The sequence below is a fragment of the Ornithorhynchus anatinus genome, chromosome 3 (assembly GCF_004115215.2).
Source record: "Ornithorhynchus anatinus isolate Pmale09 chromosome 3, mOrnAna1.pri.v4, whole genome shotgun sequence".
In the NCBI taxonomy this organism is placed as follows: Eukaryota; Metazoa; Chordata; class Mammalia; order Monotremata; family Ornithorhynchidae; genus Ornithorhynchus; species Ornithorhynchus anatinus.
Window position 1 is genome coordinate 48896625 of NC_041730.1, and position 19892 is coordinate 48916516.

Sequence of the window (19892 nt, forward strand, 5' to 3'; positions counted from 1 at the left end):
TTCAGCAGGGTTTCACACGTATTGGCAGTTCACCAGGGGACCGGGGGGGATGGAAACTTTGGCACTCCATCAATATGATCGAATGCATGCATGCATGAATGAATGAGTAAATGAACACACGAATGATTGAATGCATGAATGCATGGATTAATGCATGAATGAATGAAGAAACGAATGATTGATTGCCAGAATGAATGAATGAATGAACGAACAGTTGAATGTACGCATGCATGCATGAACAAACGGATGATTGAATGTATGCATGAATGAATGAACGAATGCATGAATGAATGAACAAATGATTGAATGCCTGAATGAACGGACAAACGAATGAGTAAATACATGCATGAATGAATGAACACATGCGTAACTGCACAAACGAATGATTGAATGCATGAATGCATGAATACACACATGCATGAACGAACAAATGAATGATTGAGTGCATGCATGAACGAATGAACGCATGCACGAACGAGCAAACGAATGATTGAATGCATGGATGAATGGATGAACGCATGCATGAACGAACAAACGAATGATTGAGTGCATGCATGAATGAATGAACGCATGCATGATTGAACGAATGACTGAATAATAATGTTGGTATTTGTTAAGCGCTTACTATGAACGCCTGCACGAAGCAGCAAACGAATGATCGGATGCATGAATGAACGGACGCAGGCAAGAACGGATGAACGCCTGCACGAAGGAGCAAACGAATGATCGGATGCATGAATGAATGAACGCCTGCACGAAGGAGCAAACGAATGATCGGATGCATGAATGAATGAACGCCTGCACGAAGGAGCAAACTAATGATCGGATGCAGGAATGAACGGAGGCATGCACGGGCGAACAAACGAACGACTGAATGCATGCGTGCATGCATGAATGAGCGGACGCATGCATGAACGAATGAACGCCTGCACGAAGGAGCAAACGAATGATCGGATGCATGAATGAACGGACGCAGGCAAGAACGGATGAACGCCTGCACGAAGGAGCAAACGAATGATCGGATGCATGAATGAATGAACGCCTGCACGAAGGAGCAAACGAATGATCGGATGCATGCATGAATGAACGCCTGCACGAAGGAGCAAACGAATGATCGGATGCATGAATGAATGAACGCCTGCACCAACGAGCAAGCGAACGCTTGAATGCAGGCACGAACGAATGAACGCAGGCATGCAGGCATGAACGCGCGCCCGAACGAGCCGACGACGGGTCGAATGCAGGCATGGACGAATGCAGGCAGCAACGAATGAATGAATGAATGCCCGCCCGGGCGAATGGCTGAATGAATGAATGCAGGCCCGAAGGGACGGAGGAGGAAAGGGGGCGGGCCGGTCCTGGGGGGGGCGGTGGGTGGGGGCGCATGCGCAGGAGGGCCGGAGCGGGCGGGCGCGGGATGCCGGCAGGGGACGGGTCGCGGCCGGTCCTGTCGGCGGCTCCTCCGGCGGGGCCCGGGGTTACCGACCCCTGCCCCCGACACCCCGGTGAGTCTGGGAACACCCCCGGGGAACACTTCCCTCCTGCAAACCGTTGCTCTCTCTCTAGATCCTCTGGATCCACCCACATCGGTGCCTGCCTACTCCTTCTCCCTCTGTCTCCCCCTGCTAATCATAATCATGTTGCTATGGGTTAAGCGCTTACTGTGTGCAGAGCACTGGGCCGAGCGCTTGGACTCGTAATGCTGGTAGGTGTTAATACTAATCATGTTGGTATTTGTTAAGCGCTTACTGTGTGCAGAGCACTGGGCTGACCGCTTGGACTCGTAATGCTGGTAGGTGTTAATACTAATCATGTTGGTATTAAGCGCTTACCGTGTGCAGAGCACTGGGCCGAGCGCTTGGACTCGTAATGTTGGTAGGTGTTAATGCTAATCACGTTGGTATTTGTTAAGCGCTTACTGTGTGCAGAGCACTGGGCCGAGCGCTTGGACTCATAATGTTGGTAGGTGTTAATACTAATCACGTTGGTATTTGTTAAACGCTTACTGTGTGCAGAGCACTGGACTAAGCCCTTGGACTCGTAATGTTGGTAGGTGTTAATACTAATCATGTTGGTATTTGTTAAGCGCTTACTATGTGCAGAGCACTGGACTAAGCCCTTGGACTCGTAATGTTGGTAGGTGTTAATACTAATCACGTTGGTATTTGTTAAGCGCTTACTATGTGCAGAGCACTGGACTAAGCGCTTGGACTCGTAATGTTGGTAGGTGTTAATAATAATCATGTTATTTGTTAAGCGCTTACTATGTGCAGAGCACTGTTGTAAGCGCTGGGGTAGACACAGGGGAATCAGGTTGTCCCACGTTGGGGCTCACAGTCTTCATCCCCATTTTACAGATGAGGGAACTGAGGCCCAGAGAAGTTAAGTGACTTGCCCACAGTCACACAGCTGACAAGTGGCAGAGCTGTTAAGCGCTTACTATGTACTAAGCGCTGGGATGATACAGGGCCATCAGGTGGTCCCACGTGGGGCTCACTGTCTTCACCCCCATTTTCCAGATGAGGTCACCCAGGCCCAGAGAAGTGAAGTTCATTCACTCTGTAGTATTTATTGAGCGCTTGCTATGTGCAGAGCACTGGACTAAGCGCTTGGACTAATAATGTTGGTATTTGTTAAGCACTTACTATGTGCAGAGCACTGTACTAAGCGCTGGGGGAGATCCAGGGTCATCAGGTGGTTCCACGTGGGGCTCACCGTCTTCACCCCCATTTTCCAGATGAGGTCACCCAGGCCCAGAGAAGTGAAGTTCATTCACTCTGTAGTATTTATTGAGCGCTTGCTATGTGCAGAGCACTGGACTAAGCGCTTGGACTAATAATGTTGGTATTTGTTAAGTGCTTACTATGTGCAGAACACTGTACTAAGCGCTGGGGGAGATCCAGGGTCATCAGGTGGTCCCACGTGGGACTCACCGTCTTCCCCATTTTCCAGATGAGGTCACCCAGGCCCAGAGAAGTGAAGTTCATTCACTCTGTAGTATTTATTGAGCGCTTGCTATGTGCAGAGCACTGGACTAAGCGCTTGGACTAATGTTGGTATTTGTTAAGCGCTTACTATGTGCAGAGCACTGTTCTAAGCGCTGGGGGAGATCCAGGGTCATCAGGTGGTCCCACGTGGGGCTCACCGTCTTCATCCCCATTTTAATAATAATATTGGTATTTGTTAAGCGCTTACTATGTGCAGAGCACTGTTCTAAGCGCTGGGGGAAATACAGGGTCATCAGGTTGTCCCACGTGGGGCTCACAGTTAATCCCTATTTTACAGATGAGGTAACTGAGGCACAGAGAAGTTAAGTGACTTGCCCACGGTCACATCGCTGACGAGTGGCAGGGCCGGGATTCGAACCCCAGCCCCTGGTTGAGCAGGGACCGTCTCTCTCCGTTGCCCGATTGTACGTGCCGAGCGTTTAGGACAGTGCTCCGCGTCCGGGAAGTGCTCAATCGATATGACGGATTAAATGGATTGATCTCTTTTCATTCATTCAATGGTATTTATTGACCGCTTACTCTGTGCAGAGCACTGGACTAAGCGCTTGGAATGGACAAATCGGCAACAGATAGAGACAGTCCTGCCCATTGACGGGCTTACACCCCACGTGGGACAACTTGATCACCTTGTATCCCCCAGCGTTTAGAACAGTGCTTTGCACATAGTAAGCGCTTAACAAATAGCACCATTTATTTTTTGATGGTATCAATGGCTGACTACGGTTTCTTTTGCTGTCTCTCCCATTTAGACTGTTAACCATGTTATCGGGTAGGGATTGTCTCTGTTGCTGAATTGTACTTCCCGAGCGCTTAGGACAGTGCTCTGCGTCCAGGAAGCGCTCAATCGATACGATGGAATGAATGAATTGATCTCTTTGGATGGAATTGATGCCTGTCTACTTGTATTACGGTCCCTTTTTAGACTGTGAGCCCGTTGTCGGGCAGGGATTGTCCCTATCTGTTGCTGAATTGTACTTTCCAAGCGCTTAGAACAGTGCTTGGCACATAGTAAGCGCTTAACAAATGCCATCATTATTATTACGTACCCCCCCCCCCGGGCCTCCAGCTCAGAGTTAGTGCTTAGAACAGCGCTTGGCACATAGTAAGCGCTTAACAAATGCCATCATTATTATTACAGACCCACCCTGGGCCTCTGGCTCAGAGTTACAGACCCCCCTGGGCCTCCAGCCCAGAGTTACAGTGCTCAGAACAGTGCTTGGCACATAGTAAGCGCTTAACAAATGCCATCATTACTATTACAGACCCCCCTGGACCTCGGGTTCAGAGTTACAGACACCCCCCACCCCCCCACCCCGGGCGTCCAGCTAAGAGTTACAAGTGCTTAGAACAGTGCTTGGTACATAGTAAGTGCTTAACAAATGCCATCATTATTATTACAGATGCCCCCCGGGCCTCCCACTTAGAGTTACAGCACTTAGAACAGTGCTTGGCACATACTAAGCGCTTAACAAATGCCATCATTATTATTACAGACCCACCCTGGGCCTCCGGCTTAGAGTTACAGGCCCCTCCCCCGGGTCTCAGTGCTTAGAACAGTGCTTGGTACATAGTAAGCGCTTAACAAATGCCATCATTATTATTACGGACCCCCACACACACACCCCTGGCCCTCCAGCTCAGAGTTACAGCACTTAGAACAGTGCTTGGCACATAGTAAGCGCTTAACAAACGCCATCATTATTATTACAGACCCCTTGGGCCTCCAGCTCAGAGTTAGGAGGAAGGGAGAGAAACCACATTCACTGCTACTTAAAGCAAAAAAAAAAAATTCAAACTGTTATGCATGAGTGGACACGTTTTAGGCCCAATTACTAAATATTACAGGAAATTGTGAGCTTCCCTCCACCATGCTTTGGCACCCTTCCTAACATACTTCTCCCTTAATAACAATAATAATGGCATTTGTTAAATGCTTACTGTGCCAAGCACTGTTCTAAGCATTAAGGTAGATACAAGGTGATCAGGTTGTTCCACGTGGAGTTCACAGTCTCAGTCTCCCATTTTACAGGTAGGTAACTGAGGCCCAGAGAAGTTAAGTGGGTGGCCCAAAGTCACACAGCTGACAAGCGGCAGAGCGGGATTAGAACCCATGACCTCTGGCTCTTTCCACCGAGCCACGCTGCTTCTCTTAGTAGAATTTGCTTCTGTTAATAGAAATGAGTATGTCCTCACACTTATATTGACTGTAATCCCACTGGGGCAGCAAAGTCATCTTTGGTAACAATGAAGAATAGTATTAAAAACACCGTAAAATGACCCTTTCAGGGTCTCTCCCCACCCCACCCGGACCCCAATTGCTCTGGCAGTGTTTTTCATTCATTTGTTAGTATTTATTGAGCACTTACGCTGTGCAGAGCACTGTACTAAGGGCTTGGTGTGTACAGTTCGGCAACAGAGACAACCCTGCCCAATAACGGGCTCAGTGTTTTTGATACTTTGCCGTTGAGTAATGCAGTTCACTTTCAGTGAGGTAGTTGATTAGATTTTTAGATTGATTTTGTTCCTTCAAACTTGATGCTTGACCTGTTGTACATATTGCTCTCATCCCTGAATTTGTGGTGAGGGTGGAGGAGCAAAGGGTAAGAGAAGGAAGAAGAAATTATTTTTTTCTTCTTAAACTTTTTTGTGGCCCAGTCCCTCCCACATTCTAATTACTAGGACTGCAAGGTTTAATTAGAGGTATTTGAGGTTTCTCGTTGAAAGTGGCTTATTGAGTTACTGGGAACAGTACCTCAGCTGAAGCAAAATACATGACAAACTAAGGCATTGCAGTCTAGTGGAACAAACAGTCCTCCAGACCCGTGGTTTCCAGGAGTCAGCTTTGCCACTGGCCTGCTGTTTGACCTCTAGGCCTCAGCTACTTTGCTGGTAAAATCTGTGATAAGATATCAGCTCTCCCTACGTCTTGCTGAGCTCCTTCCTGGAACTTATCGTGTCAAATGCTCCCTTGTGTATGTTGAATGCGTATTCTCTGCATAGCGGGGACTAAGTGTCTGCTCTGATTATCTTGCCTCTATTCCTGGGTTGGCTAAGCACCTAGAAAGTGCTTAATATATGCCCAAATTGTTCATTACTTTCAAATTTTGGTTTTCTGGTAACATTTCCCATCCAAGATGTGGGAAAAGAGACTATGAGGTTCATTCTGTATGAATCTCTGTACAAAACACCATACACCTGCTATGACTCCCAATAAACATCGTTATTATGATTGTTTATCACAGCACTGTTCAATCCCAGGTGTTAAATCTAATGGAATATGCCCCATTCTAAGGGTCCTTGATCTCTTGCCTGCCTTTGATGCTGTTGACCACTTCCTTCCCTTGGAAACACTAGCTAAGTTTTGTTTTTTTCAAACTCAGTTCTCTCCGGGTTCTCTTATCTCACATTTTCAACCGATTGCCTGAATGTGGTCTCTGCTCCCTAACTGTCCTTGTTTCTTTTCAGTTTGCATTCACTCCCTTGGGGAGCTCATCTTCTCCCCTCGGTCCACTACCACCTCCAAGTGGATGGCTCCCAATATTCCTTGCTTGCCCCTGACCTCTCTCCTGCTCGCTAGTCTTGCACTTCCTCCTGCTTCCAGAACATTGCTACATGGCTATCCCACTGGCAAAATGTTTAAAACTAAGATCCTAATCTTCCCCCCACCCCCAAATCCATTCCTCCACCTAACTTTCCAGCCCAGTCAATGACACACCACCCTGTCTCCCAAGTCTACAACTTTGGCATTTTCCTTGACACCTCAATCAATCAATGGTGTGTATTCAGCTCCTACACCCAGTCTGTCACCAAATTCTGTCAGTTCCTCCTGTGCCACAAAGGAGGAAGAATCCGACTCTTCCTCTCCATCCAGACTTGTTCGGGCACTTGTCGTACCTCAGTTTGATTGTTAAATCAGCCTCCATTCAAGCCACACGGTCTCCAGCCTCTCCCCTTTCCAGGCCATACTTCACTCTGCTGCGTGGATCATTTTTCTAAAACAATTTTTCTGCTCTGTCAGAAACCTGCAACGTTGGCTCATTTTTCTCACATCAAGCAGTAACTCCTGACCGTTGGCTTGTAGTAACTCAGTCAACTTTCCTTTCCCCTACTTGTCCTTGCTCTTCTTTCCTTACTCTCCTGATGCTGCGGCTCTCGTTTATTCAATCATATTTATTGAGCGCTTACATTGTGCTGTCCTAAGCGCTTAATATAAGGGCTTGCCCTCTGGCTCACTCTCTTCTTCCCGCTTTTTATTTGGCAGGCCACTCACTGACCTCCCACCTTCAAAACCCTTCTGAAATCACATTTTCAGAAGGTCTTCCATCATTAACCTCTCACCTCTCCAACCTATATCCTCCCTTACCAGAATTTCAGCATTTCTGTGTCGCCTGTGCATTCACTTGTTGGCCCCAGCCCTTATGTGTATATCTTTATTACTTCCTCCTATCGGCAATTTATTTTACAGTCTGATTCCCCACCCCCCCCATCAGATTGCAAGTTCTTTGAGGGCAGGGATCATTCGATCAAGCAGTCGCATTTATTGAGTGCTTACTGTGTGCAGAGTACTGCACAAGGTACTTGGGAGAGTACAGAAGGAGGTGATAGAAAGACAGTGAGCTTACAGTCTAGTTTCAAGGAGGGGGCAGTCCACGGTGTCAAAGGCAATGTCAAAGCTGAGGTCTAAGGATGATTAGAATGGAGTAGAGGGGAGGGAGACATTAATACAAGTAATTTATAGATACATATATAAGTGCTGTGGGGCAAATATCAAATGCCCAAAGGGCGCAGGTCCAAATTCATCAATGAGGTAGAAGAGAGAGGGAACGGAGGGGAAAAGAGGGCTTAATCAGAGAAGGCCTCTTGGAGGAGGTGTGACAATAATTCGGCTTTGAAAGTGGGGAGAGTCTGGCGAGAGAGAAAGGGAGGGAGTTCCAGGCCAGAGGGGGGATGTGCAGCGAGAGCGACGAGATCGGGGCACGGTGAGCAAACTGGCCCCAGTAGGAGAGTGTGGGCTGAGCTGTAGTCGATCAGTGAGGCTAGGTAGGAGGGGGTAAGTAATTTAAAGCCTAAGGTGAGGAGTTTCTGTTTAATGTGGAGGTGGATGGACAACCACTGGAGGTTTTTGAAGAGTGGGTAGATGTCGACTAAATGGTAGTTTAGTAAAATGTTACCCTGCAGCGGAGTGAAGTATATATTGGAGTGGGTTAGAGAGGAGCAGGGAGGTCCCTGAGAAAGTAGATGGGTAGGATAGGATAAGTGCATAGATTGGCATAGTAGCAGTTTGGAAGGAAAAGGGTGGGTTTTAATGACGTTGCGAAGGTAGAACCGACAAGATTTGGTAACAGATTGAATGCGTGGATTGTACGAGAGAGATGAGGATCACGCCAAGGTTGCAGGCTTGTGAGGTAAAGAGGAGGGTGGTAATGTCTGCAGTGTTGGGAAAGACAGGTGAGGACAGGGTTTGGGTGTGAATATTCACTTTTGGACATGTTTCCTTTGAGGTGTTGGTGGGAAATCCAGATAGAGATGTCCTGAAAGCAGGAGGAAATGTGAGATTGCAGAGAAGGAGAGGTCAGGGCTGGAGATGTAGTTGAAATTGAAGCCATGGGTAATCGATGCTGTGGGACCAGATGAGTTCTCCAAGGGAGTGGGTGTAAATGGGGAATAGAAGGGAACCCAGAACTAAGCCTTGAGGGACCCCTCACCTCACTGTCAGAAGGTGGAAAGCGGAGGAGGAGCCAGCAAAAGAGACTGAGAGGGAACGGTCGGAGACCTAAGAGGACAACCAAGAAAGGACGGAGTCACTGAAGCCAAAGTTGGATAAAGTTTCAAGGAGGAGGGAGGCGGTCCACGGTGCTAAAGGCAGCTAGGATGATTAGGATGGAGTGGAGGCTGTAGAATTTGCCGCGAAGGTCATTGGTGACCTTAGAAAGGGCAACTTTTGTGGAGTGAAGGGGGTGGAAACTAGATTGAAGGGGATAAAGTAGACATTTGGAGAGGAAGTGGAGACAGCAGGTGTAGGCAAGTTTGGATGGAGATTGTGTCTTTTAATTCTGTTGCCCCCAACTCTCATTCATTTAATAATATTTATTGAGCACTTACTATGTGCAGAGCACTGTACTAAGTGCTTGGAATGTGCAATTTGGCAACATATACAGACAATCCCTGCCCATTGACGGGCTTACAGTTTAATCAATAGAGAGCGTTTTGCCCTCAGTGTGCAATAGCACTGATCAATTAATTGTGGCAGATAAATAGGAACTGTGGTATTTGTTGACCACTTTCCCAAGTGCTTTTTCAGGCCTCTGCACACAGTAAGCACTCAATAAATCCAATTGACTATGTGTCAAGCGCTGTAGTAAGCCCTGGGTCGATCAAAGGTAATCGAGTCCTACACAGGGTTCACGATCCAAGTAGGAGGGTGTCACCCTTCACCCTGGGGACGGGTTCTTGGAACCGGACATTCACCCATCCCAAGGCTCCTCACTTGGTGCAGGCAGAGCGGGCTTCTCACGCTCTGGACACAGACAACCTGCAGCCGGCTCCTGCAAGTCTCAATCCTCTGCAATGAAGGTGAGGGGCTGCAGGTGTTTATCACCTGTGTTCCTAGGCCATTCCAGCTTCCGGCCTCAGTTTATCCAATCTCTGCCCTCACCCCTCCTCCGTACCTAATTTGATTGGCAAGGAGGCAAGGGACACCATCTGTATTCCCGGCTTGGGCTGTCAGTCTAGCAGTTTTGGTTGTGGGGGCATTATCCCACCGTCACTTCGGAGTTCCGCCTGCTAGCTCAGGAGGGTCACCGTGGGACAGAGGGAGAACAGGTATTGAATCTCTATTTTGTGCATGAGGGAACCGAGGCACAGAGATGTTAAGTGACTTGCTCAAGGTCACACAGCAGGCAAGAACACAGCAGGCAAGAAGTGGAGGCGGGATTAGAACCCAGGTCCTCTGACTCCCAAGCTCCTGCTCTTTTCACTAGATGACACTGCTTCTTTATATAAACAGTCCTGCTAGATTGTAAGCTCCTTGATGCCAGGGATTATGTCTACTGATTCCATTTTGCTTTTCCAGGCACTTAGTACAGAGCTTGGCACAAAGAAAGTGCTCAATAAATACCACTGTTTGTTCTGCTTTGTAGACAGCCCGTTTTACATGGGTGGAAGGGGGCATTAAAATACTCGTTCCACCACTTACCTACCATGTGACCATGGGCAAGTTACATAACTTCTCTGTCCCTCAGTTTCTTCAACTGTAAAGTGGGGATTCAGTGGGGAATCTGTTCTTCCTCGCCTTTAGGCCATGAGCCCCATGTGGGAGAGAGAATGTACTTAAAATATATTTATCCCTGAGCTTAACACGGTGCTTGGTGCATAATAATAGGCAACAAATTCCACAATTTTTGTGGAATAGAAAAATAAATTACCAACGAGACTAAGATCTGGCCAAGTTAACAAGAAGTTAAAACCTATAGCTAGAGCAGCGTTTGAAGGGGGCAGGCCTCAGGCTCTTTCCTGCTCCAGCTTAGTAGACCTTAATTTCAACCTTTCCAGTGCCCCTAGGTGGTGTGGGAAACAGAACGAGATGGAATTGGTTGGGAGACATGGAGAAGAGAGGAGGACTGCGCTATTCATTGGGTAGGGATGAGATGACTTCAGGCCAGCCTCGTCACATCCTCAGTTTGGGGAAAGGGGAGGAGGCCGGACTTCACTCAAGCAGTGTTGGGAGGAAGTGTGGAGGTGGACGCAGTCATTGGGCAGCCCCCTTCCGGCCCTGAAGATCATGTTGGGAGCTAGCAGTCGGGATCCCATCTTATTCCTTCTTCCCTGCAGGAATGGGGCTTAAGGGGGCACGGGGAGGGGGACGGCCAAGGGCTCCAGACTTGACCCCAGGGGAAGCAAGCATTCAGGAAGACTTTCCTCAGGGCCACAAAACAGGGACGGCCCCTCTCTTCGTGGAGGAGGGGCCCGCGGCATAACCGAATACAGGGTTAGCCAAGCATGTTCCACCTACTCTCCTGTAGTCTGTGAGAACCCCATCAGTGATCAACCTCAAGTGCTCATCAAAACAATCACTGGGGTGGAGCCAGTCACCAAGGCCCCAGAGCCTGGCTCTGCCATTGCCATCCGGTGGGTGGAAAAAATAACCCAGGTGGAGTGAGAAGATGTCCTTAAGTCCAAATGCTTAGGGGATTGTAAATTCTTGCTGCATACCTTTCTGTTTTTTTTACTAAATTGAGCGACCATTTGGAACTGATAAATGGAAATTAGTAACTAACTGGAATTTCATCTTTTTCATAGATGCCAAGAAGAAATCATCCTGCCATGGACTTGGCTTATTTTATACATTATTGTCTGCCTTCCTTTTCTCAGTGGCCTCTTTATTTGTAAAAAAAATTGAGGATGTCCATTCAGTGGAAATTAGTGCGTTTCGGTGTGCATTTCAAATGCTATTCATTCTTCCTTTCTTAATATACAAAAAGTAAGTATTTTCAAACATCTAAAATGTGAGTGTACTAATCAGTTGTTAAGAATCCCCCCAGCCCTTCTCGATGTCATTTGCCCATATTTTCCATCCCTCTTTTTCAACATCTCCACCTACTCCTTTTGCTGCCTTGGATAACCTTGCACAAATAGTCTCTGTAGCCAGTGTAGACAAAATACCAGCACTTGGTCCAAAAAGGACAAAAAGGAGCTACAAGGAGAATACCTCCCTAATGTGGAATTTATGATCTCTCGACTACTTCTTTCATGTGCTCTATTGTTGCCTTAGAATGGCAGGCTTTTTTTGATTACCAGAAGAGTTGTATATGTTTGGTGTTTTTTTGGGTTTTTTTGGTTTGCTTGTTTTTTTAAGCCTCAGAACTTGGTAGATGTGCAGGGAGGAAAACTGCAGCCTAAAAGACATTTCCTGCCAGCACAGTCAAGAGGAAACTAAGTCTAAGCTGAGCACACACACTGATACTCATAAGAACCTAGATGCCATTATTGGGTCAGATTCCAACCCAAAAATGGTTTAGGGGAATTATGTTGCCCTCCTTGGCATCCATCCTGATGTTTACAGATATACCATTTAATGTACCTAATGTTCCCTCTCTGTAGCCCACACGCGGTTCTGAGATAAAACCTCATTGCCCACTTTTCAGTTCTTCACATGGGTACATTCCCAGGCCAAGTTAATGAAGTTTTATTATTTGTTTCTTCTCACTGTGCTGCCTAATTTTCATTTAGGGCCACGTTGAACTCTTTTAGGCCCCGGGCGCTTGGGCATGTGCTTATTTTTGTGGAACTATATTGATGATTCCACTGATTTGATTAGCTTTTTCAGAGCATTTTCTTTTCCTACTGTAAACTAAAGAAATTTGCCGTCAGAAAGATGGGCTATATTTCAGTAAACTGCTTTAATGCCCTGTGTTAGGAACAAGTATGCTCCACCCTGGTAACCAATCTTTGGCGCTCTTGTGGTCCATGGACCCAGTCTTCCCCAGCATTCTCAAGAACCGGCTACCTGCCTGGAAATCTTGCCTCGGGTTTCTCACACCACATCGCTTCTCCCACTGCCCCTGGTCTCTGCCACGTGCAAAAATCGATGGAGAGTCCTGGGTACACTGCGTGGGGCTTATGGTAAGATTGGTATTTATTAAATGCTTCCCAGGGACCAAGCCTTTCTGAGCAATAGGGAAGATGAGGGGTTATCAGACAGGACGGTGCCCAAGCCTCACGATCTGATAAGTAGAGAATATCCCAGTTTTACAGATCAGGAAACTGAGGCCCAGAGAGGCTTAAGTGACTTGCTCAAGGTCACACAATCAGCTAATGGTAGAGGTGGGACCAGGACCTGCATCTTCTGACTCCCAGAGCCTTGCTCTTTTTTAACTGGACTACCTGTTTTTTGGTGGTTGTATTTTGGGATTTTTTCCCCCCCTCTGGGGTCAGTCTCCTTTAAACTGTGGAGCAGGGAGTTGGAGGACTTTGGTATTTTTCCTGAATTTGATCTTTTCTTTAAAAACCTTGAAAATATATTAAGTTGAAGTGCATTAAAACAAAAATTGGAAATCTGGTACAGGTATACATCCCTGATCCAAATGACCGTAACTGAAACCCACTGATCTTCATGTACTAATTGTGGACAGATTCACTAATAGGATCAGAAAGCCCCACCCCCACTTAATATACGAGGAAGACAGCCCTTCTCTACCTCTTCCTCCTCTCACCCTGCCCCTCTGCTGGGCCCCTTTCAAAACAGAAACTTGCAGTTGGTGTTCTCTGTTCTGCTAGAGATTGTAGTGGGAGGAGGCCCAGCTGGGGCCAGGATGGAAGGGATGGAGAGTTCTTTCTCCAAGCCTGATTCTGTGCTGCCCAAGACAGAACCTTCAGCTGCTCTCCCTTCCCTCCCTTGCTTTCCTTTCTTTAACTGAAGCTGCAGGACTTGGTGGGGCATTGCTGTCTCTTTTCCCAGCTCAAAAAGCCCCTGGAATCAGGTGATGGTGACAGGGAGCTAACATCAGCACTTAGAACAGTGCTTGGCACATAGTAAGCGCTTAACAAAGACCGTCATTATCTAGGGACAGAGGTGCTAGTGAGGAATTGCTATAGTCAGCTGTAAACTCCTAAACTTCTGGAAATCACTGACACTTGAGATGTCCTGCAGGAAGGAATTTGCCACACTCCAGGAGGACTTTGGCTAGGTCTGACCAAACCAGCTGGCCCCAGTGTGGGGCAAGGAGCCAGGGTTGGGACTCGAGAACCTGGTCTTCGGGCTCCTAGAGAGTCTCATCCATTCATTCAGTTCCATTTATTGAGAGTTTACTGCGTGCAGAGCACCGGGCCAAGCACTTGGTTTGAGTGTGGTATAACTGTAAACAGACACATTCCCTCCCCACAGCGAGCTTATGGTCCGGAGAAGGAGACTGACATTAATAGAAATAAGTAAATTACATATATGTACATAATTACAGATTTGTCTCCAGTCCCCTTTGTGTTAGAAGTGGCGGTGATAGCCTACAGCTGGAGGGGGAACTATGTGAATCCCTGGTTACAAAAAAAAGACTTGGAGTTGGGAGGAATGGGCCACGGTTGTTATTATTACTTATTGTGTTCAAGCGCTTACTGCCAGGCACTGTTCTAAGTGTTGGGTAGATACAAGATAATCAGGTTGGACCCAATCACTCTCCCATATGGGGCTCACAGTCTAAGAGGGAGAACAGGAGCCAACCGAGGTATAGAAAAGTGAAGTGACTTTCCTAAGGTCACAGAGCAAGTAATTGGCAGAGCCAAGGTTAGAACCCAGGTCCTATGACTCCCAGGCCCAGGCTTCTTCCGGTAGACCGTGTTGGGATTCATGGGGATCAAGAAAGCCCTGGTAACCTTGAAGGGAGTGATCTACAGTGTCACTTAAATATCTGAAAGGGCTCATGTCACTGTCAGTTCTGGAGCAGGAAATTAACGAATCATATTTGAGTCTGTGGGATATGAATCTTGTTATGCCTGTATTATATAAGTTGATAATACACCAGTTGAGTTCTCGCTATGAAGTTTTAGAATTACTTTGCTTCTCGGGACTTTGTGGTGGTGATAAGGTGATCCCACTCCCTCTCATTTCCTCCCCAACCTCCCTGACTCCAGCTGGACTGGACTCATTTATCCAAGTACAGAGCAACTACAGAGAGTATTATGACCTCCATCATCGAAGCACAGGGTCCCAGAGGGGAATTCAGCTGCACTCTTGGCTGGCAGGAAGTGTGACGATGCAGCATACCCTGGCAGTTTTCTGCCTCAGATGAGTCCAGAGGATGGCCAAAAGTGGAAGAGAAGTATTGAAGGGCCGAGGTGAAGGAGCCAGGTGAAGGGAAAGAGTTCTAGTGTCCAACTGATTTCACTCCATAACTGCCTGGGACTTGGCCCTCTGGGCAGCAGGCTAGAGTCCCTGTACCCGTTCTCACTCCCTTCAGAGAGCCACAACTTCTCGTTTGACTCCCCGCCCCCTCCTGCTCAAAGTGAAAGGTTGGCATCCTGGGTAGTCATGTTGGCTTAGCTCAGTTAAGTTATCCTTTAAATCATCTGTACCTCTGCCTAGGTAATCTCTTTTTGGCTCTCCTTATCGTGGTATCCATTTACCTCACTGCTGATGGCATCTAGGATTGTTGCTGTCTTCTTGATCTGTATTTTTTTTCTTTGCTTACTACTAACTACTACCAGAACATTTGTGGAGACTTGGCTATTCCCATGTGCCCACATCAAAAGTAAAATCTATCCTTCTTATGCTGTCTGCTTCATAGTTTCTCATTCTGCTGTGATCTTCAGAATTATCTGTGGTTCTCTCCCTTCTCTTGCTGTGCATTAATATCAACTCAGGACTTGATTCGTTAGGCCTTATTCCCTAACGTTACATTGGAGTTAAGGTATTCCTTGAGATCGGCCAGTTGAGAAGAAACAGTTGATGGGGTGAGAGGGAGCTGCTCACCTAGATTCAGCTGTGCAAACGTAACTCCCATCAGCTTTGGCTCTTGGAATTAAGGAGCGTATTCACGAGCAGCCCAAACAAGCTGTGGCTTTTTCCCATGAGGCGACTGTCCCAATCTTCCTTGAAACATGTACTGCTATTGGGCTCCAGGGTGGAAGGTTGCCCTTCCTTGGATTCCGGCTCTGGAGCCAAGATATCCCCGGTCCCAGATGACCTCACGCCAGGCCAGGCCTCGGGACCTGAAGCAGTCACGCTCCCTTCGTGGGGCCTGCAAGAGTCATCCTCATGTCTTGGGAACGTAGCGCAGTCCACTTTGTCTTTAATGTGTATTTCAGTAGCACATCAGTGCTTCTGAGGAGAATACCCGGCAAGACTCATCAAAATGCAGCAAAAATTTCTAAAATTTGAAGTGTCCCAATACCCTTAGTACCTAATACTTTGCCCAGGACAAGACTGTTCAAAATGCAACTAAAATTTCTAAAATTCGAAGTGTCCCAATATGCTTAATGTGATTTTTTGTGTGTGTGTTTTGTTTTTTTTTTCCCCCAGGACAGGATTTTGGGGACCGAAAGGAAAACGAGGTTTCCTCTTCCTTAGGGGAGTCCTTGGGTCCACGGCGATGATTCTTCTCTACTATGCCTTCCAGGTTATGCCTCTTGCCGATGCCACCGTGATCACGTTTAGCAGCCCTGTTTTTACTTCAATATTTGCTTGGATATTCCTCAAGGAAAAATACAGCATTTGGGACCTACTTTTCACCATCTTTACCATCACTGGTGTGGTGCTCATTGCAAGACCCCCTTTCCTGTTTGGCTCCAACACTGCCGGGATGGAAGGAAACTATTCGAACCACCTCAAGGGGACCTTAGCAGCTTTAGGAGGTGCAATTGGGGCTGCTTTGACTCTTGTAATTCTAAGAAAGATGGGCAAATCTGTACATTACCTTCTGACTATATGGTATTACGTGGTCATCGGGCTCATTGAATGCATCCTGGCCCTCTTTGTCATAGGAGAGTGGCGTCTACCTCACTGTGGATTAGATCGATTGTTTCTGATATTAATAGGGCTTTTTGGTCTGGGGGGGCAGATCTTCCTCACTAAAGCAGTACAGATAGAAAGAGCAGGACCTGTGGCCATAATGAAAACCATGGATGTGGTCTTTGCTTTCATCCTGCAGGTTCTTTTCCTCAATAATGTACCCACGTGGTGGACGGTTGGGGGGGCCCTGTGCGTTGTAGCCAGTAGCTCTGGAACCGCGATTCGTAAGTGGTACCAGAGTTCCCATTCAAGACCTCACTCTGAAATCTGATCTCATCTCAGGAACACACGCACGATTTTTACAAATGATCTTTTGGCTAATTTTTCACATGTTCACATTTTGTAACTTCCCGTTATTAGTGAGCTCAGTTCTTGAATATTCTTTTGGTGAGTGATGTTGTGCGGGACAAACGGTGTGTTGACATTGGCATTAAGGACATGGAACTAAGTAGGTTGGGGCTCCAGGCCCCTCTGTCCGGTGGACCGACTTGCCTTTGACCCCAGGGGGGACTCTGGATCGTTAGTTGTGTAAATCATTGTTAATTCCTCAGCCAATCCCTTTGCAGAACTCTTTTCCAGGGGCTGATTTTTTTTCCCTGCATATCTCCCTGTTTACTCTGAGTTCTGACAACTGCATTAGCTATGCGGAGGGCAGGCATGCTTTAGAATGATAACCTTGAACAATGTACAGGTCAAGGGCTTACCGTTAGCATATATTAATACTGCTTTGGTGACTCTGAAATAGTGATTTATTTCCTGGACTCACATTTTCAATTAGGTGCTTTAACCATTTTAAGTTTTACTAAGCTGAAATTTTTCATATAAGCTATCTGCTTGCTTTTTTCGAATAATGTAATTTATGGTGCCTCTCTCTTTTTTTTTTTTTAACTCTCATGGACTTATTTTTCTTTTAACCATTCACTGCACCTTTCATTGGAGTTTCCAAAGTATTGGCAGAGAATTGTCCCAAAATAGCTAATTGTGGTTAAATGTATTCAATAACTGTTGTTGGCATAACTACCCTTTTGTATTTTAATAACAACACCATACAAAATTTTGCAAAGTATTTTTAAAAATGTCCTATTCATATCACGAGACTCAAAGTCAGCGTTACCCGCACATTGCTAAGAAGGCTGCTGCTAAGTTGACTTGCTCGAAATTCATTTTGGGCTATCTAGCTTCACCAAGGGAAAATAACTCAGGGTTTTAGATTACTATTTTTGCTAATCTTATAACCGAAATCAACAAATAGAGATCTCTATTTTACCTTGGAATGTTGTTTTTTTTTCAGCAGCATTGGCAAGCTGATTTTTATAGACTATCTCTTCCTATGGAACTTTATGCAATTTGTTCTATGTTATTTCTACAATGCCAAGACCTGTTGCTTTTAATGGGTTCCTTGTTCCATTGATCTTTATAGCACCTTGAACAGAAAGCTTAGTAGTCACTTACACTGCCCACGTAGGGGATTGCTTGGACTTTCTATGTGTCGTTTTGATGCACTCTCACTTACACTGCCCACGTAGGGGATTGCTTGGACTTTCTATGTGTCGTTTTGATGCACTCTCTCGCTCTGCACAAAAAGTCCATCAAAATGAATGGCGTGTTTGCACCAGGGGTTTAAATGGAACGTAGCAGCTGAAGAATCCTTCCAGCAATGAGGAGAGAATGGGTAGTACCCCCAGGTGTTGGGGAGGTAGTTTGGGGAGTAGGGAGTATAATCTGATCTTTCTAGTTTGCCACAAAAATCCCCCGGAGGGGAACGATTGGTTGCATTTAACTCATAGGCGTTCAACTGAACACAGTCACGGTCCTGAATCCCATTGACCATTAGCAGTATGGGAAATTCCCCACAAACTATGCCCTCATGGCAACCAATTGAGTGACTTTCCCACCCTTTCATCTGGGCAGATAATTCTCTAGTGAAATCTGACCAGAGTGAGGATGGACAGAAATGCATCATTTTGCAGTGTGGCTTTCCCTCCAACTGAGTCGAAGCCATTCTCGTAGGGTCCCGTTTAACCCTACGCACTAATAGGTATTCAGGTTTTCAAGATTTCCGTTACCTCCAGTGGAGGAGCGGTTCACTCCTAGAGATCAAGGCCAAAATCAGTACCCTAGTGTCCTCTCATCTTTTTCCCTTACTCTGTCTCTCTCTAAAGCCAGGTTCGTACAAATGAAGAGGTGGAAAATTGAGATAATTATCAAAATAACTCAAGCCAAAAACATTGCCTGATGTGACCAGATCGTTAAGGCAACAATTTTATCGTTTGCCTAGGATTTTAGCCAGAGAATTACTCTCATTCTCCACTTCATTTAGCTAGTTAAACTTGGTTAAGTATCTTTTAATAGTTTTAGAAGGTTATAAGATATATAAAAGCTTGCATGTTTTAGCGGTTACTTTGGGATTGTATATTTTGAGATTATATTTCCTATTTCTTAAAGAGGAAAGAATATTTTCATAAGATATTTATTTCGTAAACACTAATAAAATGAGTTGAGTAAAGCATGTTTTGGTATTCATACAGTAACAGTAAAAGAGTGATCATAGATCTATCTGAATCATAAATCTGAAAGGGAAAAAAATCAACCTATAACTTATTTTTTAATTTATTTTCTATTGTTTTTAAGCATTTAGAAGTATTGTATACTGTATAAGATTTTCTCAAAATAAATTCAAATTTCAGAAACAACATAGTAGGTGTCCTTCTGTCCAAGCCAAGCAGTTTAACATGAGTAGAAGGCAATATGGCAGTGGAGGGAATTTGAATAACACTGGTGATGAACGTCTTTCAGCTTCCCAAGCTGATTGTTCTGATCAGTGTGGAGAGGGCTGGGGGGATACATCTGAAGACTGACAAATATTACCTTCCATCGATAAGCATCCTACTGCCCGTGTGCTGGCTTTTAGATTAAGAAAGACAGATCTTCCCCAGGTACTCAACTCCCCAGCTTCACCCACACAGAATAGGTCTGGTGGACACATTGAAGCGCTTACTGTGTGCCAAGCAGTGTGCTGAGGGCTGTTAATTATAAGTTAATAATAATGTTGGTATTTGTTAAGCGCTTACTATGTGCAGAGCATTGTTCTAAGCGCTGGGGTAGACACAGGGAAATCAGGTTGTCACACGTGGGGCTCACAGTCTTAATCCCCATTTTACAGATGAGGGAACTGAGGCACAGAGAAGTTAAGTGATTTGCCCACAGTCACACAGCTGACAAGTGGCAGAGCTGGGATTCGAACTCATGAGCCCTGACTCCAAAGCCCGTGCTCTTTCCACTGAGCCATGCTGCTCATCAGATTGGTTAGAGTCTGTGCCCCAAATGGGGCTCAAGTTCTAAGTAGGAGGGAGAACAGGCATTGAATCTCCATCTTACAGATGGGA

At 46.1% G+C, this 19892-nt stretch overlaps 1 protein-coding gene across 1 annotated transcript; it reads left to right on the plus strand.

The window, feature by feature from the left end:
• The first annotated feature begins 1417 nt into the window (after positions 1-1417).
• Positions 1418-19199, plus strand: SLC35G1 (solute carrier family 35 member G1). The gene is made up of 3 exons (XM_029059847.1): positions 1418-1505; positions 11307-11487; positions 16018-19199. The coding sequence occupies exons 1-3, from the start codon at positions 1418-1420 to the stop codon at positions 16775-16777; spliced, it is 1029 nt and encodes a 342-aa protein (XP_028915680.1). The 3' UTR covers positions 16778-19199.
• Positions 19200-19892: the final 693 nt, after the last annotated feature.